Source organism: Ctenopharyngodon idella, chromosome 2, assembly GCF_019924925.1.
Source record: "Ctenopharyngodon idella isolate HZGC_01 chromosome 2, HZGC01, whole genome shotgun sequence".
Taxonomy (NCBI): Eukaryota; Metazoa; Chordata; class Actinopteri; order Cypriniformes; family Xenocyprididae; genus Ctenopharyngodon; species Ctenopharyngodon idella.
This window is the reverse complement of record NC_067221.1, coordinates 34,723,676-34,749,806: the sequence shown is the minus strand read 5'-3', so window position 1 is coordinate 34,749,806 and position 26,131 is coordinate 34,723,676. Positions and strand designations below refer to the sequence as shown.

Below are 26,131 nucleotides of genomic sequence, written 5' to 3'. Positions count from 1 at the left end.
TGTGCTTTTAAAGCTGGCAGAGGATTCACAAATAAATCCCCACATCATATCATGGTTTATGGGGTTGACATATCATCAAAATATCTTCACATGAATGCTGCATTAGCAACCATGTCTGCATCACATGTGAGTGTGACTAATACAGAAACTAAAAGTACACAATGAATTATTACTACATCAGCATAAACTATTTGTGTTATTGTGCTCATGGTTTATGATTATGTTCAGTATTTTTATATTATAGATGTGACTACATTCCTAAAATGTCCTGAAAAATCTTAGTGATTTATTACTGAAGTGGATCAGAATATTTACACACTGTGCGTGTGTGTTATTTTATGTTGTGTGTGTGTCACATTTGATGACGCTCAAGTATGTTGACACATGACAGCCTTGTTTTCTTCTTGTGGTGTTCACCTAAAAAACAAGCTTTAGACAGAAGAGGGAGGGAGACAATAACTACGTCATTACTGTAACTCAACAAAAACATTCATGTAAAATCTAATTCCAGCACTTCTGAACTCTGAAAAAATAACAGACAATCTATATATTATATTGATATGCAATAATAAATGAATTTCACAAACAATAACATTGATTCACAAGTAAATATACTACATACATACTATATAGCCTATATATAATTTTTAACAGGACTCAGGTGGACATTTCTTAGTTTGTTGATGTTTGATGGGGCTGTGGGGGAACATAAGAAGGAAAAGGCTGGGAAACAATGAGCTAGAAACAGACTAGACTATTTCAGTGGCAATACGAGTATATGAATAAACCGAATTTGAGTAAACACTGTCAGTAAATTTTCCTCACAAATCACGCAGGCATCCAATAACTCCAATCCAACAGGGGGCACTAAAATGCTTTGGTACTAAATAAACTCCGTTGTGTCTGTTGTTTGTGGGAACGACGTCACTTTGGCGCCGAATCATACGGAGTTAAGCGCGCGGAAGAAAATATCGATGCTTCAGAAATTTTAATAACACGATTATATAATAGAAATATATTCCGGATTTACTCAGTATCAGCATTGCAAAACCTCAACAATGCAGCGAAGCATAGCGTGAGTGTGTCCTGCTTTATTTTGCTTTTTATCCATGTTGATGATGACCACAGGAAAATTAAACGAACTACAGTGTCTAATTCTGACGCAAGACCGTTTTTTACACAGGGACATTAAGGGGTTTCCTTTAAGCTTTGTTTTGTTTTTTTTGTTTTCAATGCATGGAATATTTTACCTTACAGTATCAACTTGAGTGAGCTCATTTGTCTTTCTTACGTGTTCTCATGGTTTCCCGCCCACAGATCATTCTTTCAGCCAATGAAAGGCAAGGAGAAGAGTGATGGACAGGCCAAAGTAAAGGCCGAGTAAGTAACATGTAGTAATGTTTTTTCAAATTAAACATTATGCTAAATTAAGTTCATTTTTTCTAAATTAACATAATGTAGAAATTTCAAAATGCAGCCAACAGCTGTTTACACAGCCAACAAAAGTTTACACTGTATTTGTGCTGATTCAGTACTATGGCGTTAGAGTCTAAAAAGAATATGAAAACAAATAGGTAATGTTACAATGGTACATAATAATGTTTTTGTCTTATCTTGCTGCTCAGACCTGTGAAAAGTCCCCTCAAAATTCAGAATGGCATTCAGGAAAGTGATTCACCAATAAAGAAGGTTCATAAACGCAGTCGAGTAATCATAGACAGTGATGATGAAGATCAGCCAATGGTTAAAGAGCAGGTGCCAAAACAGAGTGAAGTTCAAACAGGAAAGCCAAAGAAGGTAAGAATTATTGAGTCATTGTGACCATCAACCATAAGAACCTGTCAGTATTGTTGTTACCGATTCTGTTTCTATGCGTTCCTACTCTAAACGCACAGATTTCTGATGTTACAAAGGCTGCCTCCACTCCTGTATCCCCAAAAACTCCCATAACCCCAAAAACTCCCATAACCCCAACAACTCCGGTCACTTCGAGTGCCTCCGTTGCCGTGGTAACCCCTGCTTCCTCAGGCACTCCAGGAACTCCAGCAACTCCAACATCAACTTCACCGTCAGGCATTCCCAAACGCAAAACTGGTCTGTATTAGTGTCCTCTTTTCATGTTCTGATCATTTGTTCTTTCTTTAATTCTTCTTAATACTCCAAAAAACAACTCCAGCAGGCATTTTTATGTGAACTGGCCAACAGTGGTCAGAATTTTTTTTTTTTTTTTTTTTTTTTTTTTTTTAAATAAATCAAACTGTTTACTGAACCTTTAGACAAAAAATACAAAAGAAAATCTTAAAAATGTTTTGTACTGTTTTTGGAAATGTAAGGCTTTTATGTCCCATATAATATGAAATGGTGAGAATATGGAGCTCACACAGGGGGAAAAAAACAAGCAAAACTTTTTGAAATTTATTCAGAGGCCTAAAGTGAACAAAAATATACAATTTGGTGCAGATGCTATTTATGGAAGCTTGTTTCTGCCACTGAATAAAAAAAATAAAAAAGGTAATTGTGAATTTTTATCTCACATTTCTAACTATTTTCTCACAATTGCAAGTTTGTATATCGCAATTCTGACTTTATTTCTCACAATTCTGAGTTTGTATCTTAGTTCTCACTTTATATCTAAACTCGGAATTACAAGGTGCCAAAACGTCTGGGTCAGTCAGAACTACAAATTTATATTTCGCAATTCTGACTTTTTTCCCCCTCAGAATTATTGTTTTCCCCCAGATATATAAACTCGCAGTTCTGAGAAAAAAAGTCCGAATTGTAGGATATAAACTCACAATTGTGAGATAAAAAATCACAATTACCATTTTTATGTTTATATTCTTTTTTTTTTTTTTTAATCTAATAGCTTGTAATGTAAATCGATGAGATTTTTATAACAGTATGACAGACTACATTAATAAAATGCATATAAAGATCAGATGTCTCTCTATATCTTCTAATAATATGTCTTAGAAAGGTGATATTAAAATGCTTAGTTTTATGATCAAAGCTCTTTAGTTTTAATCATGTTAAAACATACTTTTAACATGATTTTTCTAAAAAAAATTTTTTAAAAAAAAAGTATGGATAATTAAGTAAACCTAAGGTGATTCAGCCCAGTAAGTGTTTATCTTGAAATATACTAACAATATAAAAGTTATTCTTACATTTACTTTATAAAAATCATTAAAGATTTCACAGCACAAAGAAATGTGTACCATGACCTGAAAGTGGATATTTTTAGAATTATACTAAAAGTATTGTTTTGTTTTGATTGTGTTGATCATTTTCAGGCCTTAGAAATTCATGTATCAAATATGATACAGAAAGCTTTATAAAGTTAAAGTCCTTCTCCCTTTCTCTAGCCCGCAAGCAGTTCCCCAAGAGGAAGCTGGAAAGCAGGAGCGATGGAGAGGGGACGAAAGAGGACGAAGGGAAGGAAGTAGATGGAGGCCAGGAGAGTAAGAGAGCACGAGTGGGGGCCTCACCTGGGCAGACAGGTGAGATTAGTATATCCTATGCACGAGTATATCCTTTCCACGGTCTCAGTACTTTCCTCATTGATTCTTTCTCTCTTCAACTTAGAAAACGAAATGATGGAGGTGGAAGAGAAGAGCACAGATGGAAAGACTGTAGTGGATGAACAAAAAGATGAGGATGAAGCAAAAACGAGTGAAGTTGTGGACCGTGCAAACAATGAGATGAAACAGAAAGATAAAAATGATAATAAGCAGGAGAAAAAGATAAATAAAGAGAATGCACAGAAAGAAAAAATAGAAGACAAGAAAAAGAAGAAAGATAACAGTCCTGAAAGAGTAGTGAAAAAAGAGAAAGGCACAGAAGATGAGGGGGGATCGGCCAAAAAGAAACCCATCAGCAGCTTTTTTGGTAAGTCTTTTTTTCCTATTCTTTCTCTTTTTCTTTTTTCTTTTTTTTTCTGTATTTTAATTAAAAGGATAGTTCACCCCAAAATGAACATTTACATCATTGACTCACCCACATGATTTTTAAGGGTGAGTAAATAGTGACAATTTAAATTTTTAGTTGAACTATTTATTTAACTATCTCTTGTAGCACCCAGAAAGGCAGCTGTAAAACTGGAAAAAGAAGAGCGAAATGTGGGAGAGAAAAAGAAGGATGAAGAAATCTCTGATGTCACTGAACAGAAAGAGACAAAAAGGTAAAAATCCAAAAATGTTCAAATGTTAAAACGACTTGGATTATTTTACTTGAAAAATATAATTGTTTGTATTGGAGTTTTTTGTGTGTGACCCCATTTGAATGAGCTTTATTTATTTTTTTGACAGTGAAAAGGGGGTGGATTCTGCAGTCCAGAGCCAGTATGATCCCTCCAGAGCACAGTACCATCCCATTGACCACGCCTGCTGGAGGAGGGGCCAAAAGTAAAGCCTGACTTTTTTTTAGCTATATAACACTGAGTACTGCAGGAATGAGTCCTAAAACCTGAGTTACAGTAGCATTTTTGCACATTCGGTTTCATCGTCCCAAAGTTAGTAAAATAAGGTCTGTGATTAACACAAGTTATTTTTTTAGGTTTTATTCTATTCTAATTTTGCGTCATAAAACTATTTTGAGACGCAAGTACATTTAGGGCTCGGTGTTATATCGAGTTTGTAAGATATACCGATATATTTTTAATATACGATACGGAATGAGGTGATACCGTTTATATCGATATACAGTAGTTTTATAAGAGCGTATCTGAAAAACAGCGGTGGATGTCGCAGAGTGCTGCTGCGGGGGAAATGCATAATACAATTTTTCTTAAACATGAGAGATGCTTAGTATTAAGGGCTTTAAAAATAACTCGTAAGATTAAGATATAGTTAACACGTAGGCCTATCGTTTAAAGCGGCTTGCCCCATCAGATGCTCGGACAGATTCATGTGCTGACATGCGCTGAATGCTTTTGTGATGTGGTGTTTTCCCAAGCACATAACTTGCATTTTACAGGTATAGTCTCCATCTGTAAATGTTAGAAAATCATACAAATATTTCCATTTTGCTGTCAGGAGTGGACAAGCCTTCTGTTAGCGAATCTCATTCTCCTCTAAACTTCATAGACTTCCGTGAACGTGCACATTCGTGCCAAACAGACGGAGCTCAATAGAATGGGATCGACATAATTCGGACTAAAATATACATTTTGATCAAATGTTTGTTTTTGAACAATAAATCTGCCATATGTAGAATTTTAAACCTACAAGTGAGTGTATTTTTATGATAGCAGTAACTATATATATTAGTCTAGTGAATTTAACTTCTGCTTTAAAAAGCATTATTTTTATTTTTAGATTGTAATGTTACAATGTTGGAATGTAAAGTAACTTTCTCTTTTTTGCACATACTGTAGGCCTATTAGTGTGCCAGACTACATGGTTACATTCGCTATATATGTATTAATAGCTTTCAATATAAACACTGTTTTTAGGACAACATTAGGCAGGATGTTAAATAAAGATTTTTTTTTTTTTTCTAAATCCAAACGGAAAAATGTAGAAAATACAGAGATATATACCGTATATCACCATTTAGCCAAAAAATACCGAGATATGACTTTTTGGCCATATCGCCCAGCCCTAAGTACATTAAACCACTTACACGGAGTCGAACACAGCCACATGCGCGAGCACTCTTCACAAACAAAGCGTCAGCATTTGAAATTGAAAGCAGCATTCTGTAAGTGAGTCTCATATTTTAAATATATAAGTCCACTGCCTTACAAATGACATAAATTATGCCTTCGTTTGTAAGGAAAATACGGAGAGAGAATCGCGATGGATCGATTTATTTATTTATTTATTTATTTTTTTCCTTCCTCCCACCTCTATTAAAAAGGCAATTCCTTACAAGTCACGCCAAACAAGAAAACTCATCTGATCACTGTACTCGTTGTGTTTATATACAACGTACAGTACAACCAGGGTGATGCTAACTTCTGGATTGGCTTACAAAAATGTCATCCCTGCAGTACTCTATATCATCATTAAAAGATGAAGAAAGTTAAACTGAAATGATTAATCAACTAAAGTTATAGTCTTTGTTTTGTTTTTTTTTGTTTTTCAAAGCATTAACAAAAAAACTTAATTCAGTTCCAAAATACTGCTTTGTGAGGCAATAAAGTTTGACATTTTTTGTATGGAAGTTCATTGTTGTATATTTTCTTTATCCCTTTCTCAGAGTGCCATATTTGGCTGTCGCTCGCACCTTTGAAAAGATTGAAGAGGATTCAGGAAGGTATGAAGTGTAGAATTATTCTGTATATACTCTGTGTGTGTGTTTTTCTCTTGCATCTAAGTTTGAAAATGGGTGTGTGCAGCTGTCAAATTTTAATCTCTTTTCTTTTTTTAGGCTGAGAAACATTGAAACTCTTTCCAACTTTTTGCGCTCTGTAATTCTTCTCTCTCCAGGTGAGTGTGTGTAATTGATTCCTGGGGTTTAAATAGGTTATTAATTATTTTTGCAAGGCAGGGATTGTTTTTTTTTTTTTTTTGTCCAAGTAATGAATAGATGAATGTAGTATACTTTTGAAATGTCTAAGCTTCACTGTTCAATACTCTGTTGTTTGTTTAGATGACCTGTTATGTTGTGTATACCTGTGTCTGAACCAGCTCGGCCCTGCGTATCAGGGTCTGGAGCTGGGCGTCGGGGAGACTGTCCTGATGAAAGCTGTCGCTCAAGCAACTGGTAAATATTTTTGTGTTCTCCCTAATGCCATTCACAGTCATTCTCTTTGCCTGACCCTTGTACTGTTGACTTTTCTTACTAGGGCGACAGTTGGACAAAATCAAGGCGGAGGCTCAGGAGAAGGGTGACCTGGGATTGGTTGCTGAGAGTTCCCGCAGCAACCAGAGAATGATGTTTGCACCGGCCAGTCTGACAGCAGGGGGTGTTTTCAACAAACTGAAAGAAATTGCTAACATGAGTGGAAACTCTGTGAGTACAGACGAGAATAAATGTAACAATTAATATGTATTCAAGGTATGTTTTTATGAGTATATTTATTCCCTGGGAATTGTATCCATAGCCTTGGTGTTGCTAGCATTATGCTTTAGTTGTGCTACAGGAACACATGCACTATATTCTATATATAAACTAAATAAACACTATACACACAAAACCTTTTAATTAGAAGTAGGTGTCCATATATAGTGTTGTTCAAAAGTTTGGGGACATTAAGATTTTTTTTAATGTTTATGCTCATTGCTCACCCAAGCTGTGTTTGACAAAAATACAGTACAAATAGTAAAATTATGAAATTATTATTACAATTTAAAATAACTTTTCTAATTGAATATATTTTAAAATGTAATTTATTTCTAATTGCAAAGCTGAATTTTCAGCATCATAACTCTAGTCTTCAGTGTCACATGATCCTTCAGAAATTATTCTATGATGATTTGATTTCAAGAAACGTTTCTTAATATTATAAAATAGGGAAGTGCGAAACTATTCGATTAGTCAATTAAACGATGCTACTGCTGCTTGTCAACTTGGAAATTCTAGTCGTTTACTTTTTTTCTTTTGCTTCATTTTTTACAAAGGCTATGTTTAAATTACTGTCATGTTAATGTTACATTTTAAAATTAAATGTATGTATATCTGGAGCAGAAAACAAAATCATTTCATCTGGTTATACTACCGGTTATGAGGGACAATGCAGTATGAAATTTTATATCGGATTAACGTGAATGAAACTTACTTGACACTTGAACAGTTGCTATATCAACATCCTAACGAAGAGAACATGCATGCTTAAATAATGTGGTTGTCAGTAAACGTCAAGCTTTTCTTGTGATTTTTTTTTTTTTTTTTCACCAGTCATGTGTAAAAAACAAACAAACATATTGACCCCAAACATTTGAACGGTAGTGTAATTTTGTCCATGTAACGTTTATCTGTTTATCTTCTGTTCTCAATGTAAATCAACTTCCTCTCTCTGTCAGGCAATGAATAAGAAGATTGACATTATTAAAGGCTTGTTTGTGGCATGTCGGTTTTCTGAGGCCCGATACATTGTGCGGTACGTCATTTCACCTTTCGCTTTTAACTTTTTAAATTTCTCATCTGACCAACCATGCAGAAATGCTGAGTACATTCCGGAAAATTATGCAACAATGAATGTAATTTATTTATGACAGTTGATTTTTCCTAATTCTAAATGATGTGCCGCTGGCTTTGATTATACTGCTGTATGGTGACAGATTTATATGAATATTAATGCTGAAATGAAATATGTTAGTTTGATTGGTTGCTTGGGTGATTGACAGGTCACTGGCGGGGAAGCTGCGGATCGGATTGGCTGAGCAGAGCGTTCTCGCCGCTCTCAGTCAGGCTGTGTGTCTGACGCCCCCGGGCCAAGGTTTAAAATGATCCTAATGAAACTGGCATTAACACACATCATAATCAGAACATTGATAGAACCTCCAGGCATCCGGCATTTGCAATTAGATTACTCTCTGTTGTGATGAATAAAAAATGAATAACACTTAAACATGTTAATATTAATTAGGTGTCCATTTAGTTTAACAGTGCTGAAATATGGCTAATATGTTTTTCTTGTGTTGGTTTAGAGTTCCCACCAGCTGTGCTGGATGCAGGGAAAGGAATGAGTGCTGAAAACAGGAGAGTGTGGCTGGAGGAGAAAGCACTGATCCTCAAACAGACATACTGGTGAGGCTGTATATATATAATTATTATTTTTCTGAAAGAAAAAAATGCTTCAATTCAGCAAGACCCTGATCAAAAACAGATCAGAAGTGACAGTAAATGCATTTGTTAATTTATAATGTTACAAGATTTCTATTTCAAAAATTATATTTGCCATCACAAAAATAAATTACATTTTAAAATGTATTAAAGTAGAATGATTTTTCACAATTTTACAGTTTTTACTGTGTTTTATAAATGTATGTGACGACATACTTATCTCACAAGACGATACATGATATTACGTTCTTGAAATGGTATTTTAACACTGTTTTAAGAAATCTTCAATGACGAAATATGTGACTGGAAAAATAGTATTGAGGTGCATTTTGAAATGTTTTAACTAATGGGCTGTCTCTAATTATTTTGGTAATCAAGCAATTGTTTGATTATTTTGAAAATAAATTGGATAATTTTTTTGTGGTTATATAAACAGTGAACAGTAGCCTTTACAATGACTTAAAATGCATGTATTATAAGAATGAGGCAATCATTTTTTTTTTTTTTTTTTTACATTTTTAAAATACATAATTATTTAATATAAATAATATAAACATAATCAACTTACATGCATAATGTATAACAACAAATGCCTGCAGAGGGCGCCAACAGCCTGGTGTTGTTTACAGCAGGGCTATTCAAGTAGTGTCATTCGAAGGCCGGATTATCAAATCAAAAAGTTGATGGGGGTGTTGGGGTCTTATTGGTAAAAATGATTTTATTTTTATTTTATTATAGGCTAAAATGAAAATATTCTGACAGTGAGAATTGATAACCAGGTAAAACCACACTTGGCTACTCACTACCACCGCCAAATGATGTTATATTATGATATGTTATATAGGCCTATACAAAATGCCTAAACACAGGTAAAAACTACACACACCTTCAGAAAGAAATGAATTATATATTCCCCTACCCACCTAATAAATATATTGCAACATAAATGGCTATAACATAGTATTCAAAATAAATATTCCACATTTCCACAAACCATGGTTAATTACTACAGTTCATTCATGTTAAATGTTTGTAATGGTGGTGAAACTAGTTTAATCATCGAGTGATTTGTGGTTTTTATCTGAGAGGTATGTGTCGAATTGAAACGCTTCTTATTGGATGTCGCAACGCTGTTTAATAATGGTATCCGGGACCGGGAATAAACGCAGCTCCTTTAAGCTTTCGTTCCATTATATCCTTGCTGTGTAGTTCAAAGTAAACTAGTGAAACGCATGAAAACAGCGCTATTTGTTCTGTATTTGTTACTGATCGAGAAACAACTTCAGATGATTCAGGGGCCGCCAGTTGATTTACAGCATCATCAAATCCTTGTTTAACATTGGCCAAACAACATTGAATTCAAATTAGTTATTTTAATAGATTCATTGATTTAGAGTTCATTAGCAAATGATATGTTTCGGTTTGGTTCATTATTCTGAAAATGTTTGGGTAACTAATATAGAATATTCATATGTACAGATTTCATTATTTGTAATTTGTATTGAGATTTATATAGTGAATATTGTCAAAAGCCTGAAAATATCAAATCATTTTTATGTCCAGCGCTATTGGCTAGCATGAGGTAAAGCACAGAATGATTGTCAAACACCAAGCGGTGCTGTGAGGGATAATTATCCGTATACTACAAACAATATTTCAATTACGACTACAGGTGTCCGCTGCATAACAAGTGCCTGTTTAATGAGAATTAGCATAATTTGTACCCTACAGGAAGTCTGATTTTTAACAAATTGGACAGGTGTTGCAGTTACTGCATCTCACCTCAATGCATACAAATAATGTTTTCATTGCTTTCACTCATATTTTTCATTTTCAGTGAGATGCCAAATTATGATGCAATCATTCCTGTATTGCTGAAGGAGGGCATAGATGAACTGCCCAATCACTGCAAGCTCACCCCAGGTACTGACCAATCACAGTTTGCTCAGTTCTCTCGTCATCTAATAGAAAATGTAGTTTAGAATGAGATTAAACAGTGTTGTTTTACAGGTGTTCCCCTGCGACCCATGTTAGCTCACCCAACTAAAGGGGTCGGCGAGGTAATGAAACGTTTTGATGAGGCATCTTTCACCTGCGAATACAAATACGATGGAGAGAGAGCACAGGTGTGTGTTATTTTAGTCTTATTCCACAAGGTGGAGCCTCTTCCTTAAAAATGACTTTGTTTCCATAGCAATATCATTGATTGAATTGTTAATTGTTTTTTTTTTTTTTTTTTTTTGCTTTGCATTTACCAGATCCATATTCTTGAGAACGGAGAGGTGCGCGTTTTTAGCCGAAACCAAGAGGACAACACAAGCAAATACCCTGATATTATCTCAAGAATCCCACAGGTAACACTTATGCAACCAGCAGGATAGAAATAAATTTCAGATGGAAGCAAAAGAAGGTCTCTGTGTCTAAAGCCGGATGCATACTGTGCAATTCTTGCCACAAATTTGCCGTCTAATTTCAGGGATAATAAAAGATTCCATCATAGGGCAAAACTGGCAGTCTTGGATGGCCTAAGCCTCAGTGTGACATGCTCACTGATGCCCAATTAATTGCTTTTGCAAAGAAGGCTTGCCTTAGAGGCTCTGTCAGTGGTTATGTTGGTTATGTTTTTATATTATATGAAACTTTTTGCTGTCAAAGCTTAAAATGAATCTGTGTTGTTGTTAACTAAAACTATTTAAAATCATTTTTGTACAAAATATAAATTTAAATACATTTTGTATACATTTAAAATAAATAAAATATAAATATTTCACAAACAGACAAATGCTGCCTTGGAAACTTAGAAGTTCTAAGTACTAACATTTCTAAAACTGTAATTTATTATGTAAATTAATTATTTCAAGACGTAATTAATTTAGTAAAAATTACTTATAAATATTAAGAAATAGACAAAAACATTAAACTAATAAGAGTACATAACAAAGCTACTAAAACTTAAACAAAAAATAAAATGAAAACTGAAAATATAAAATCATAAAAATATAAAATAAAAATTAATGTTGACGCTTTACAATAAGGTTCATTAGTTAACATTAGTTAACTACATAGGTTAACATGAACTAATAATGAACTGCAGTTATACAGCATTTATTAATCTTTGTTAATGTTAGTTTCAACATTTACTAATACATTATTAAAATCTTGTTAACATTAGTTAATGCACTCTGAACTAACATTTACAAAGATTAGTAAATACAGTAACAAATGTATTGCTCACGGTTAGTTCACGTTAGTTAGTACATTAATGTTTAACTAATGAACCTTATTGTAAAGTGTTACCAAATAAATATTAAAATAATACTGAAATGGAGAGATTGAACATTTCAGAACTAACAGACTGGTGGGTTCAAATGTCCAGTCAACTCTGTCATTTATAACTAAAATCTGAGATGTAGCTAGTACAGTCAGTACATTTAATGTTGCACAGGCTGCCTTGGCTTTTACCCAATATCTCACTGGGGTCAAGTTGTGTAGTCTGACAAGAAACAATCATAAAGTACTCACTCAGCGTGTAGCAGACTCAGGTTTTACATTGTGTTAAAGGGATAGTTCACCCAAAAATTCTGTCATCATTTACTCACCCTCATGTTGTTCCAAACCTGTAAGACTTTCGTTCATCTTCAGATCACAAATGAAGATATTTTCAATGAATTCTGAGAGATTTCTGTTCCTCAATTGACAGCTACGCAACTGACACTTTGATGCTTAAAAATGTTCATAAAGAGATTGTAAAACTAATCTATATGAATTGAGCGGTTTAGTCCAAAATTTCTGAAGTGACACAATCACTTTATATGATGATCAGATTTAATTTAGGCTTTTATTCACATCTAAACATTGATCAGCAAACACATACAGAATCGCAACCGAATCAGGGGCCCATTCTTCGTACGTCGATAACTCTGTTAGCTGGATTTGATTGATGACGATTTGGCATGATCTTGGGTTGTTTGGTTCTTTGACGCTCATCCTGGACTTGCTGTCATAGCAACAGGTCCATAAGCTTAAACCTGCTCAGGAGCAGGCTTATTTCATGTAAACAGGATTAGATTGCAATGTCAGTGTTTTCCAATATTGTGCAGCCCTACTAGAATGATGAATTGCCTAGCTCATGCAAACATATCCACGTTGCTATGATCGGATGCTTTTCTTATGCTTTATTTAAAAAAATGCTTGCTGTTTTCTCAATTTTGTTGTTTTTGTTGTTGAGAGGAAAGCGCACAGGCTGGTGCAGCACATACAGTTGAGCTCAAAAGTTTACATACCCCTTGCAGAATCTGCAAAAATGTTAATCATTTTAACAAAATAAGAAGGATCATGAAAATTGCATGTTATTTTTTATTTAGTACTGTCCTTAATAAACTATTTCACATAACAGTTGTTTACAAGTCCACAAGACAAAAAAAAAATAGCAGAATTTACAAAAATGACCCCTTTCAAAAGTTTACATACCCTTGATTCTTAATACTGTGTGTGGTTACCTGGATGATCCACGACTGTTTTTTTTTTTTGTTTTGTGATGGTTGTTCATGAGTCCCTTGTTTGTTCTGAGCAGTTAAACTGAGCTCTGTTCTTCAGAAAAATAGGTGTGAGGTATATTAGGGTCTTTATGGGTTTGGAACGACATGAGGGTGTAAATGATGACAGAATTTTCATTTTTGGGTGAACTAACCCTTTAAGGGAGCACTACACGACTTTTAACATCTGAACAGATTTTAAAACACTAGGTATCATTTACATGCTAACATTGTAAAGGGTAAAGAGAAAAAACTGGGCATCATACATTAAATGACTGAGGATCACACACTACCAGACTTATTCTAAGTCGTTCCAAACAAAAACTCACACAGAAACATGCACCTCCTTACTAGGAGACGCATGACAATTTAAAACTGTATGTTCACGTAGTTTTCTGTGGAATCTGTCAACTTTGACTCCCCAATGTATGCAGACTGGCTTTGACTTTTGGCAACTAACGACCACTCCTCCGGACTGTAAATCTGGATAAAAGTCTTGTAGTGTACTCCAGCCTTTTGTAAGAGAATACCACTGCCAGTCAGGACATATGATGTTGAATATGCAGCAGTTCAGGGATTTTAATCAAATGAGATTTCACGGTGGGTTGAGGTACCCAATGTGACACGACCGAAATGGAAAACCAAGCGACTGACGAAATGTTTGGAGAAACTCAGGCTAACATGTTTAAGATGATAGCTGGTTTGGACACGGTATTAAGAGTCTTTCTCACAGACTCCCTCTTTTCTCTTTGTTTCTGCGAGTCTCTCTGTATCTGTCTTTTTCTCTCTCTTTTTCAAAGGCCATATTTGTCCTCTGTCATCTTGCTCTGTTCTCCTCACAAGAAAGCAATAATGGATTTCAGCCCTCAAGCAAAGAAAGCATTTGATGAATGACACAAGCTCACACGCAGATAAATCAATGAAAATGCTGTTGTTTTGCTTATCAGTGTCCATATCTCTCTCTGCCTTCGCTTTTCTCAGTTGTATGATATTTGGTGCAAAATCTCATTATTGTACAAGTATCATATTATTGTACAAGTATCAAAACTGTCATAAGTCCGAGTCATAAACAAGATGTCTTGTGGGAAATTATGTTCTCTCAGCATCAGAATACAGTTGTAAGTCATGTTTTAGAGTACTAAATATGGTTAAGATTTTGGTTATGAAAAAGAGTGACAAACACATTTTATATGTACAAACTAGCACTTGATTGAACTTAAGTAATTACAATAATTAAGGTTATTAAAGAATATTCTGATTTTGGTGCATATTAAGCTTAAAAGGTTAGTTCACCCAAAAAAATGAAAATTCTGTCATTAATTACTCACCCTCATGTCGTTCCACACCCGTAAGACCTTTGTTCATCTTCGGAACATAAATTAAGATATTTTTGATAAAATCCGATGGCTCAGTGAGGCCTGCATTGCCAGTAAGATAATTAACGCTTTCAGATGCCCAGAAAGCTACTAAAGAAATATTTAAAACAATTCATGTGACTACAGTGATTTAACCTTAATGTTATGAAGCGACGAGAATACTTTTTGTGTGCCAAAAAAACCAAATATGACTTAAAACCAATAACGACTTTATTCAACAATATCTAGTGATGGCCAATTTCAAAACACTGCTTCATAAAGTTTTGAAGCTTTACAAATCTTTTGTTTTGAATCAGTGGTTCGGAGCGCTTATCAAACTGCCAAAGTCACGTGATTTCAGTAAAGGAGGCTTCGTGATGTCATAAATGTTTTGAAATTTCAATGGTTCACCACTGGGGGGCAGTTTTATACACGTTCCGAATCACTGATTCGAAACAAAAGATTCGTTAAGCTTCGAAGCTTCATGAAGCAGTGTTTTGAAATCGCCCATCACTAGATATTGTTGAATAAAGTCATTATTTTGTTTACTTTTTGTGCGCCAAAAAAAACATTCTCGTCGCTTCATAACATTAAGGTTGAACCACTGTAGTCACATGAACTGTTTTAAATATGTTTTTAGTAGCTTTCTGGGCATCTGAATGTGTTAATTATCTGCCTGGCAACGGAGGCCTCACTGAGCCATCAGAATTTATCAAAAGTATCTTAATTTGTGTTCTAAAGATGAACGAAGGTCTTAGGGGTGTGGAACAACATGAGGGTGAGTGATTAATGGCAGAATTTTCATTTTTGGGTGAACTAACCTTTTAAGATATTTTTGATGAAATCCAAGAGGGTTTTTTTTTTTTTTTTTTATAAGCTGGCTTGACTTCAGTTATTCATTCATACAGACTGTATTCAAGCTGCTCCTGTAAGCTGCTGTATGAACAGTCACCTGTTAAATTCAGTTGTCAGTCCTAAACACTGACTGTGTGAATGCAGTCAATTGTGTGAGAGGATTACAAACATTTACAAACCAGCCCCAAACATTCTGCTACAGCTCTCACAAACTCAATATGCACTTGTAACATCTATTGAATTGTAAATGTCACACAGCCTGAGGGTTCGATGTGTTATGCATTTGTGAAGTGGTAGTGTTTAAAGCTCAGGTGACCTTATAAACAAGTAATTTTAAGATGTTATGGCTGTGAGGGGCATGTCTGTGGGGTGAGGCTTTGCTCGGCGTCGATGATCCAGTTTATTCAGGTGTTGATGGTAGATTTAATAAATGTCCTCCTCACCTCTCTCTCGCAGGTGAAAAAAGAGAACGTTCGCTCCTGTGTTCTGGATTCAGAGGCGGTGGCCTGGGACAGAGAAAAGAAACAGATCCAGCCATTTCAGGTCCTCACCACGAGGAAGAGGAAGGTGAGAGGAGCAAAAGAAGAGAGATTTGAATAGAGAAACAACTGAATATGGAAGAAAGATGCATAACTGAATGGTTAAATGAGGGACAGACATATTCTGGTAGCTTTTGGGAAGTTGACATGTCCTGCAGTGTGCATTTTAAATAGCTTTTTGCTAATTGTTTTATGATTATGCAGCATTCATGGCCTTGTATGGAAGATAAATAAAAAGAAAGTAAAATCTTGATGTTTATTAACCTTTATTCCCATGTTAAAAACTTTGTGTGTTTTTCAGGATGTGGATGCATCCGAGATCAAGGTTCAGGTGTGTGTCTACGCCTTTGACCTGCTGTACCTCAACGGAGAGGTAAGTCCATGATAACAGTTAATAGCAAGTGACATTTGAATAATTTCGCATGGCTTTGAAATCTCACATTTTACATGTGTTGTGTGTTATTTTAGTGAATAATGTGTCTGTCTTGCAGTCTCTGGTGCGAGAGCCTCTAAGCAAACGCAGAGCTCTGTTACGGGAGAGTTTTGAGGAGAAAGAAGGAGAGTTTGTTTTTGCTCGATCCCTGGATGCTGACAACACGGAAGCCATCGCTGAGTTCCTGGAGCAGTCTGTACGAGGTGTGTGAATAAGAGCTGTGGCTCTCAACTTATTTTTTTGGGGCCTAATATTGGTTCATGATAATATTACTACATTTCAATGTTTAAATATTATTGCATTTATTTTTGGGATATATTGTATTTTACTTTTATATCATAAACAATTTTGGGATTGTTTAGGGTTGCTAATTTTAAATGTGGGTCCTGAGTCAAAACCAGTTAATAACTGACATTTAGATGGAGTTGGATTGCTCACTGTGAGGTGTTACTCAATCATTTAATAATCAATAAATAGTAATATTTAATTCATAATTGGCTAATCTATTAAAGGAGTTTTTCAATGGCTTTAATGTTTTGCAGATTCTTGTGAGGGTCTAATGGTGAAAACATTGGAAAAACATGCAACTTATGAAATTGCCAAACGATCCCACAACTGGCTCAAGGTATTACACACCACAATTTCTCAATGTTCGCAAAAGTTCATGTGAAGTTCAAGTGAAAATACACTTTTGAAAAAATAAATAAATAAATAAACTTTTTACTTTGATCATATTCATGTTTTAAAGAGGCCATATTATGCCATTTTACAAAGTCTTAATGGTAACACTTTATTTTAGGGTCTTTTAACTAGTTGCTTATTAGCTTGCATATTACTAGAATATTGGCTATTTATTAGTACTTATTAAGCATATATTAATGCATTATTCTGCATGACCTAATTCTACATTCTTAATCCTACCCAATACCTGAACTTAACAACTAACGTACTAACTATTAATAAGCAGTAAATTAGGAGTTTATTAAGGGAAAAGTCGTAGTTAATAGTTTATGTGTTCCCTATACTAAAGTGTTACCGTCTTGATTTTGGTTTTAAGATCTACTAGAATAGGTTTTCATGCTTGGTTTTTCAAAAAAATAAAAAAATAAAAAATCATATTATTTTACATTGTTGCAGCATCTTTCCTCCCAGTCTGTCAGTAATACTCTGTGTAGTTGCGGTCTCTACGAAGCCCCTTCTTCTGAAGAGCGCAATGTGCTCTGATTGGTTGGCTGGACCAATGGGTTGTGATTGGTCATTTGCTTCGAACGTGTTTCGTAAATTTCACACCCCTTACCATAACCACGAGTTTCAACATACTACTAATGCAACTCAACCAGGCCTTGTCCTCCTCTTTTTTTTTTTTTTTGCATATGATTTGGATGGGAATTATTTAAACTAGGGATAGTGTGAGGTGTATGTTTCCGGAAGAAAACTCAAGACTACAAACGAGGCATTTCAGAGAGTTCAGAAACAGTGCTGCTTACTGATATAGAGAATAACTTGGACTTTGTGGACTTTGTGCTGTGTAATTTTGCAGAAATTGTTCAATTTTTCAAACGTAAAAAGCATAATTGGTCCTCTTGAAAAGTTTACTTTATAAAGTCAGATTGCAGGAACAAAAAGAGGTTTTTTTTTTTTTTTTTTTTTTTTTTTTTAAACTCAGACACACATCAAGACTTGTTTAAAAAATAAAACCTAGACAAGTATTCAAAGTCAGAAGGAAGGTGCAAGTCATTAAAGTGTAATTTCCACCCCATTAAGCTTTTCTCTTGTTCTTTGTCCGTATCCTGACATTAAGGCTGAGTGGTATGATGGAATATATACTCTGACAGTAGAAATGAGATGACTGGTAGAGATTCTGCTATACCTTATATAATGTGATATATCTGTGGTGAGGTTTAAAGATTAAAAAAGCAGAAATGTATATTCTTCTATGGTCGTTTCCAGTCTAGCCTGTTTTATGCATTATAATGGGAGTGCTTTAGGTTTTTTTTTTTAACTATAGGTTGTTTATGGTTGCCGAGCAACTTGGCTCATTAATATAGAATTTAGCTAATGTCCGCTCACAGATGTTTGTGCTGTATATTGGCTATTTTACTACAAACGTATCTTATCCAATCAAATTCATAATGTATTACTGGTTTTTAGTGAGTTGTATCTTATGTAAAGCAGTTGTCTTGCGCTGATGCCAGAGTTTTGGTCTGCATCCATCAAAATCCAAATGAAAAAGAAAATAATCAAATGAGATGAAGTACATTTCATTTATAAAGTATTACATTCATTGGGATCAAAAAGGTACTACATGGTTACGTAAAATAAAAGTGGCTTGAATTTCCTACAAAGATTGTGAAGTATCACTATATAAAATTACGAATTACTCTTGCTTATGTTCACCAAGGCTGAGAAACAGTAATATAATTTAAAATATAATTTAATATTTCTGTGTATTTTATTATATTTTAAAATGTAATTTATTGCTGTGATGGCAAAGCTGCATTATCAGCAGACATTTTTTCATGATTCTTTGATGAATAGAAAGTTTAAAAGAACAGCATTAATTCAAATCCAGAAAATTTAATTCATCCTTACTGAATAATGAACCTTCCTCTCTAAAACCTCCAAGTCTCACAGGAATTTATTTATCCATATGTTTGTTTTTGTTTCTTAAAACTGAATTCATGGTGTCTACCGTGAGAGGAGGTTTGACACAGCCCTTATGTTTCAAACTTATGTGACTTTCTTTCTTCAGTGGAACACAAAATCTTCAGCATAAGTCACCATTCACTTTTATTGTACAAAAACCGTGTGGTGAAAGTGATTGGTGACTGAGGCTGTCATTCTGCCAAACATCTTCTTTTGAGTTCCATAGAAGAATGGAAATCATACAAATTTGAAATGACATGAGGGAGAGTGATGACAATTTTGAGCCGTTTTGCCTCTTGGGTACATTTATCATCTTTTAATGATTGTTTAGTTTTTGTACTGCAAAACAAGACAAAGTTACAGATAAAATGTTTTCTAGCAGTGTAGTTATGCAATTTATTCATATTTATACTGCTGTCAGAACTGCCATTTGCTTGTCTGTTATATTGTTTCTAATGGTCTGTTTCTGCAGCTGAAGAAGGACTATCTGGAGGGTGTTGGAGACACAGTGGATCTGTGCGTGATTGGTGCTTATCTGGGGAAGGGGAAGAGAGCAGGCAGCTATGGAGGGTTCCTACTGGCCTGTTACGATGAGGAGAATGAGGAGTTCCAGTCTATCTGCAAGGTGTGTGTGTCTGTGTGCATTCGTCTGAGAGAGAAAACTAGGGCTGTAAATCAATTAAAGATTTTAATTGAAGTAATTGCATCATATGCAGATTAAATTAATTGAATTAATCGCATATACAGTATCTCACAGAAGTGACTACACCCCTCACATTTTTGTAAATATTTTATTATATCTTTTCATGTGACAACACTGAAGAAATGACACTTTGCTACAATGTAAAGTAGTGAGTGTACAGCTTGTATAACAGTGTAAATTTGCTGTCCCCTCAAACTCAACACACAGCCATTAATGTCTAAACCGCTGGCCACAAAAGTGAGTACACCCCTAAGTGAAAATATCCAAATTGGGCCCAATTAGCCATTTTCTCTCCCCGGTGTCATGTGACTTGTTAGTGTTACAAGGTCTCAGGTGTGAATGGGGAGCAGGTGTGTTAAATTTGATGTTATCGCTCTCACTCTCTCATACTGGTCACTGGAAGTTCAACATGGCACCTCATGGCAAAGAACTCTCTGAGGATCTGAAAAAAAGAATTGTTGCTCTACATAAAGATGGCGTAGGCTATAAGAAGATTGCCAAGACCCTGAAACTGAGCTGGAGCACAGTGGCCATGACCATACAGCGGTTTAACAGGACAGGTTCCACTGAGAACAGGCCTCGCCATGGTCGACCAAAGAAGTTGAGTGCACGTGCTCAGCGTCATATCCAGACGTTGTGTTTGGGAAATAGACATATGAGTGCTGCCAGCATTGCTGCAGAGGTTGAAGGGGTGGGGGGTCAGCCTGTCAGTGCTCAGACCATACGCCGCACACTGCATCAAATTGGTCTGCATGGCTGTCGTCCCAGAAGGAAGCCTCTTCTAAAGATAATGCACAAGAAAGCCTGCAAACAGTTTGCTGAAAACAAGCAGACTAAGGACATGGATTACTGGAACCATGTCCTGTGGTCTGATGAGACCAAGATAAACTTATTTGGTTCAGATGGTGTCAAGCGTGTGTGGCGGCAACCAGGTGAGGAGTACAAAGACAAGTGTGCCTTTCCTACAGTCAAGCATGGTGGTGTGAGCGTCATGGTCTGGGGCTGCATGAGTGCTGCCGGCACTGGGGAGCTACAGGTCACTGAGGGAACCATGACTGAGCAAAGCATGATCCCCTCCCTTCGGAGACTGGGCCGCAGGGCAGTATTCCAACATGATAACGACCCCAAACACACCTCCAAGACGACCACTGCCTTGCTGAAGAAGCTAAGGGGAAAAGGCGATGGACTGGCCAAGCATGTCTCCAGACCTAAACCCTATTGAGCATCTGTGGGCCATCCTCAAACAGAAGGTGGAGGAGCGCAAGGTCTCTAACATCCACCAGCTCCGTGATGTTGTCATGGAGGAGTGGAAGAGGACTCCAGTGGCAACCTGTGAAGCTCTGGTGAACTCCATGCCCAAGAGGGTTAAGGCAGTGCTGGAAAATAATGGTGGACACACAAAATATTGACACTTTGGGCCCAATTTGGACATTTTCACTTAGGGGTGTACTCACTTTTGTGGCCAGCAGTTTAGACATTAATGGCTGTGTGTTGAGTTATTTTGAGTACAGCTTGTATTTTTGAGTTATTTTGAGTACAGCTTGTATTTTTGTTATACAAGCTGTACACTCACTACTTTATATTGTAGCAAAGTGTCATTTCTTCAGTGTTGTCAGATGAAAAGATATAATAAATTATTTACAAAAATGTGAGGGGTGTACTCACTTCTGTGAGATACTGTATGTCAACATTCGTGGAAGTTTTAATTATTAATGATGAATAATTCATAAATATATCAGTGAATCCGCTGATAGACTCCTGCTTTCAAACGCTCCTGTGTGTATCTGTGTAAGCACTTGGTGAAGAGCGTCACAGATGTCTATTTACAAGTTTTTAAAGCGTTGATCATTGTAGCCAATCACAGACATGTGTGAAAACAACGGCCAATCGGAGGTGTTTAAGTATTTAAGAATCCACTTAACGGCGCTCAAATGCTAGGGGGAAATGCTGGTATTGTCACATTTTAAAAAATTTTAATACCGACTTTGTACCAAAGTACCGGTACTTTTGACAACCCCAACATTTAAAATGTCTTTACCATCCCTTTTGATCAATCTATTGTGTCCTTGTTATATAAAAGTATTAAAAGTTAATTTAAAAAGTTAATTTTAATCAGTCACCATTAAATAGACATTACAAATAAATAAATGATCTGTGTGTTGCTTTTGTCAGATTGGAACAGGCTTCAAAGATGAAGATCTGGAGCAGCATTACAATTTCTTAAAGGTACATCAGTGTTTACACTTTGTTTCCATGTATTGTATGTGTCCATATATTTGTGAGTACTTTACTGTATAAAATCTTTATGTGTAATCCACTTTAGGAGCACATTTTACCTAAACCACGCCCGTATTACCGCGTGGACCAATCAGCAGAGCCGGATGTCTGGCTAGAGGCGGTGCAAGTGTGGGAGGTGAAATGCGCTGATCTTTCACTGTCTCCAATCTACAAGGCAGCGATGGGATTGGTCAGTACACCACGCACATGTGAATCATGATGCTGAATCAGTGGTTTTTGGTGACTGATGTTTTCATTGTTCAGATCTTGGTGCCAGATCTTACTTTATTGTGCTTAATTTTTTGTTTTTATGGTGTGATTCTCTCCTTGGCCATCAGGTGGACCCAGAGAAAGGCATTTCACTCCGTTTCCCACGATTCCTGAGGATTAGAGATGACAAAAAACCAGAGGATGCCACCACAGGGTCACAGGTAACATGAAATGCAAAAAAAAACGTTGAGCAAGGCACACAAGTGCAAACATTACGCATTCACTTAATACCTATAGTGCTGTGGAGGAAATGACTTGGAAGCACAGTCACATGGAAGACATTGAGAATGTCAAACAAAGATGACTTGAATGAAAAAAAGTAATTTATAAATAAATGCTAATTTATAAATATATAATTAACTAATTGATCTATAAATATATGATTTGTAATTTAAAATGTATTAAAATAGAAAAAGCACAATAACAATTTCACTCGTTGTCTCAGACCTCACTGAAATTCACAAACGTAGGAGTCGACAGTAATTACCCCACATGAGACCTTTCTTTCAAAGGCAAATGTCATAAATGCATAATGTATGGAAAACACAGGATATGACACTATACATGTGTGTGTTGTAGTTCCATGGCAAATATGATGGGAAGAGTGAGATTTTAAAGTAGTTTTTTCCCTTGAAAGTCAAACGTGATGACATTGGCATAGTTCGGAGCGTCGTGACATCGTGATTTAGTGGAGCAAGTGAAGTGGATCCGTTAAAGGAAATCCATCTTTTTACGCGCCACACTGTCTTTCTTTCCTTTCCCCTCTCATTTTCACAGTTCATTTATTTTGGTTTTCTTTTATTCCTGTCTCCCGACGGTTGGAAACACACAGGCGCACACAAACACACCCTCTCAAAATGAACTATTCTGATCTCCTGCATCAGTCTCTCTCTTTCTTTCTCTCTCTTAGATTGCTGATCTCTATAAGAAGCAGCAGCAGATTCAAAATCAGGGTGAGAAACCAGATCTGGAGGACTACTATTGATCTCTGTGGTTTGATTGGCTCCTGTTGTCAGATACTCTTATTCCTATTGGGCGATGGAGCGTTTTTCAATATTTTGTTGCATATTAACGTGCTGAATTTTAATGCTGTGATATTGTGAGACTTAATGAAAAATGGAAATGAACATGTAAATACTTTCAATTATACGGAGCGAAAATAAACACTTGCTTTTCACTAACTGTTTGCCTTGGGTATTTGTCATCATGGTTTTTGTGAATGTTTTGTTTCTTGTATTTATTTTTGTGTATTTTACATGCAATTCCATGTGTTTTTTCTGTTTGTGGTTTAGTTTCACACATTTATCAGCTTACAGTTGCCAGTTTAATATTCTGTTTTAAGTGTGTGTCTAAACACAGACAATCACGCGAGTGCATTATTGTTGAAGTGTGTGTCTTTAGCATAGTGGGTTTCCAATGAATTGGGCAATAGTTCTATTGTCAGTGACCAAAGATGGAAAATTAAATTATCCAGCACTTTCGTTCCATCACTCGCTTTTGTACTCTCCATCGCTTCCTTCAAAGAATTCCCTTTTCTTTTTCTCACTATTTGCTCACCCTCTCTGAAATGAGCCTAGCAGGTTTTGACACTGTGCTTCTGTCAAAGTTAAGGCTGTAAAGAGAATTTTAAAGTATTGCTGTGACAGTTTTGTAATAGTGAGTGCATGGGAAAGGCTTCATCCATCTGTGGAAGTCTTTGAGAAAGGAATTACAATGAATTAATACAAGTTTAATTAATGTGAAATTAATACAGTATTAATAATTCATCCGTTAGTGCTCATTAAAATAGCCCATGAGCTGAATGTACTTGCTTGGTTTGGATTGCAGATAAGAACATTGATTTTAAAAGCCTCGAAGCATTCGGCTAAATGACTTTGCTGTTTATTAGTAAGGGGCCGTGTTATAACCACATGGTTTTTTTTATTAACTGGAATCTAAGAGCTGAATTGATCTAGTCAAGCTAATGTATACACAGGCTGTGCTCAGAATAGCATACTACCTTTACTATGCAGTATGTTTACTGAGAGTAATGGTTTTTTATTATTATTTATATATAATTAAACTAAGTAAAACCAACACTGGAGAATAATATGTGAATTTTATTTTGGAAAATAGTTTCTGTTTTGTGTGGTTTATTTTTACTAAAAAATAATTCAAGTGTAATCAACTTAAAGGGTTAGTTCACCCAAAAATGAAAATTCTGTCATTGTCGTTCCACACCCGTAAGACCTTTGTTAATTTTCGGAACATAAATTAAGATATTTTTGATAAAATCCAATTGTTCAATGAGACCTTCACTGCCAGCAAGATAATTAACACTTTCAGATGCCCAGAAAGCTACTAAAGACATAATTAAAACAGGTCATGTGACTACAGTGGTTCAACCTTAATATTATGAAGTGACGAGAATACTTTTTGTGCACGAAAAAACAAAATAATGACTTCATTCAACAATATCTAGTGATGGGCGATTTCAAAACACTGCTTCATGAAGCTTCGAAGCTTTACGAATCTTTTGTTTCGAATCAGTGGTTCGGAGCATGTATCAAACTGCCAAAGTCATGCCCCCCAGTGGTGAACCATTGAAATTTCAAAACGCTTCAGTGCTTCCCACAGGTTTGAAATATACTTGCGGTGGTAGCCAGGTGGAAAATCCTCCTGTTACCCACAGCACAAAAATGATCTACTACATGTGACAAACATCAAATAATGCTTAACTTTTAAAAATATTTTTATTTATTGAAATTCATTTTGATACAGATTATGCTGTTTTGGGGGATATGAAGTACTTTTTTATCCATTTACCACAAAATTTCTCAACTACACCATGTGCATGCATATGAAATATTACATTTTTATGAAAAAAAACAAACACTTTAATGATGATCAAAATTAATTATGAGTTGTTTCTGGATATTGATCTAGGTGTTAGAGACAGAATTCTGTAATCTGCTGGTTAGACAAATCTGTAGGAAATACATTTTTAGTGTAATTACCATATACATCCTGCAGAGGACCCATAGAGATCCATTTATTTTTCTGAATGTGGCCAACTGCTCTTATAAATGCAATGTGGAAGGAACATGATCACGCGCGCACACCAGGCCTTTGTCTGTGAAATATCCATCGCGTGTCTTTGCAGCACATGTGAAATTGTCAGTGGGAGTAAACAGTTCTCGCGCACACTGAACGAGCAGGTACGAAACGCGTAGAGTGAGGGGAGACTTTCCAATACCTAGTTAGGGGCCGTTAACATGTCGGGTCTTTTGCGCGCTCAAGTTCGTTATTTTAAATGTAGACGCGGGACGAACGCGCTCAAATAGAAATCAAAAGCTCTGCCAAGATGGACTAACAGCTGATCATACCTGTGGCCCGCCCAGGTAAAGTCTATGTGTGGGAAGCACTGACACTTATGACGTAACAAAGCCTCGTTTACTGAAATCACGTGACTTTGGCAGTTTGAGACACGCTCCAAACCACTGATTCGAAACAAAAGATTCATAAAGCTTCGAAGCTTCATGAAGTAGTGTTTTGAAATCGCCCATCACTAGATATTGTTGATTAAAGTGATTTTGTTTTTCTTTTTTTGGCACACAAAAAGTATTCTCGTCGCTTCATAACATTAAGGTTGAACCACTGGTGTCACATGAACTGTTTTAAATACATCTTTAGCTTTCTGGGCATTGAAAGTGTTAACTATCTTGCTGGCAATGGAGGCCTCACTGAGCCATCGGATTTTATGAAAAATATCTTGTGTTCCGAAGATGAATGAAGGTCTTACAGGTTTG

The 26,131-nt window shown here is 35.8% G+C and overlaps 1 protein-coding gene across 1 annotated transcript; it reads left to right on the top strand.

Annotated features, from left to right (window-relative positions):
* The first annotated feature begins 905 nt into the window (after window positions 1-905).
* On the top strand, window positions 906-23,524 carry lig1 (ligase I, DNA, ATP-dependent). Its single transcript, XM_051871087.1, has 27 exons — window positions 906-1,075; window positions 1,318-1,380; window positions 1,626-1,797; window positions 1,896-2,094; window positions 3,366-3,500; window positions 3,586-3,888; window positions 4,075-4,180; window positions 4,308-4,403; window positions 6,202-6,258; window positions 6,373-6,431; window positions 6,595-6,708; window positions 6,791-6,957; window positions 7,968-8,044; window positions 8,292-8,383; window positions 8,595-8,694; window positions 10,568-10,653; window positions 10,741-10,856; window positions 10,989-11,084; window positions 15,932-16,042; window positions 16,316-16,387; window positions 16,506-16,650; window positions 16,990-17,072; window positions 19,566-19,718; window positions 21,969-22,022; window positions 22,120-22,263; window positions 22,412-22,504; window positions 23,254-23,524. Exons 1-27 carry the CDS (start codon window positions 1,059-1,061, stop codon window positions 23,326-23,328), a joined length of 2,985 nt encoding a protein of 994 aa, XP_051727047.1. The 5' UTR covers window positions 906-1,058; the 3' UTR covers window positions 23,329-23,524.
* The last annotated feature ends 2,607 nt before the right edge of the window (window positions 23,525-26,131 follow it).

Excerpts from the sequence above, each read along its gene's own strand:
- lig1 (XM_051871087.1), top strand. Across the intron at positions 17,073-19,565 it reads GATCCCACAACTGGCTCAAG|CTGAAGAAGGACTATCTGGA; the intron begins GTATTACACACC and ends CTGTTTCTGCAG. Across the intron at positions 22,023-22,119 it reads AGCATTACAATTTCTTAAAG|GAGCACATTTTACCTAAACC; the intron begins GTACATCAGTGT and ends AATCCACTTTAG.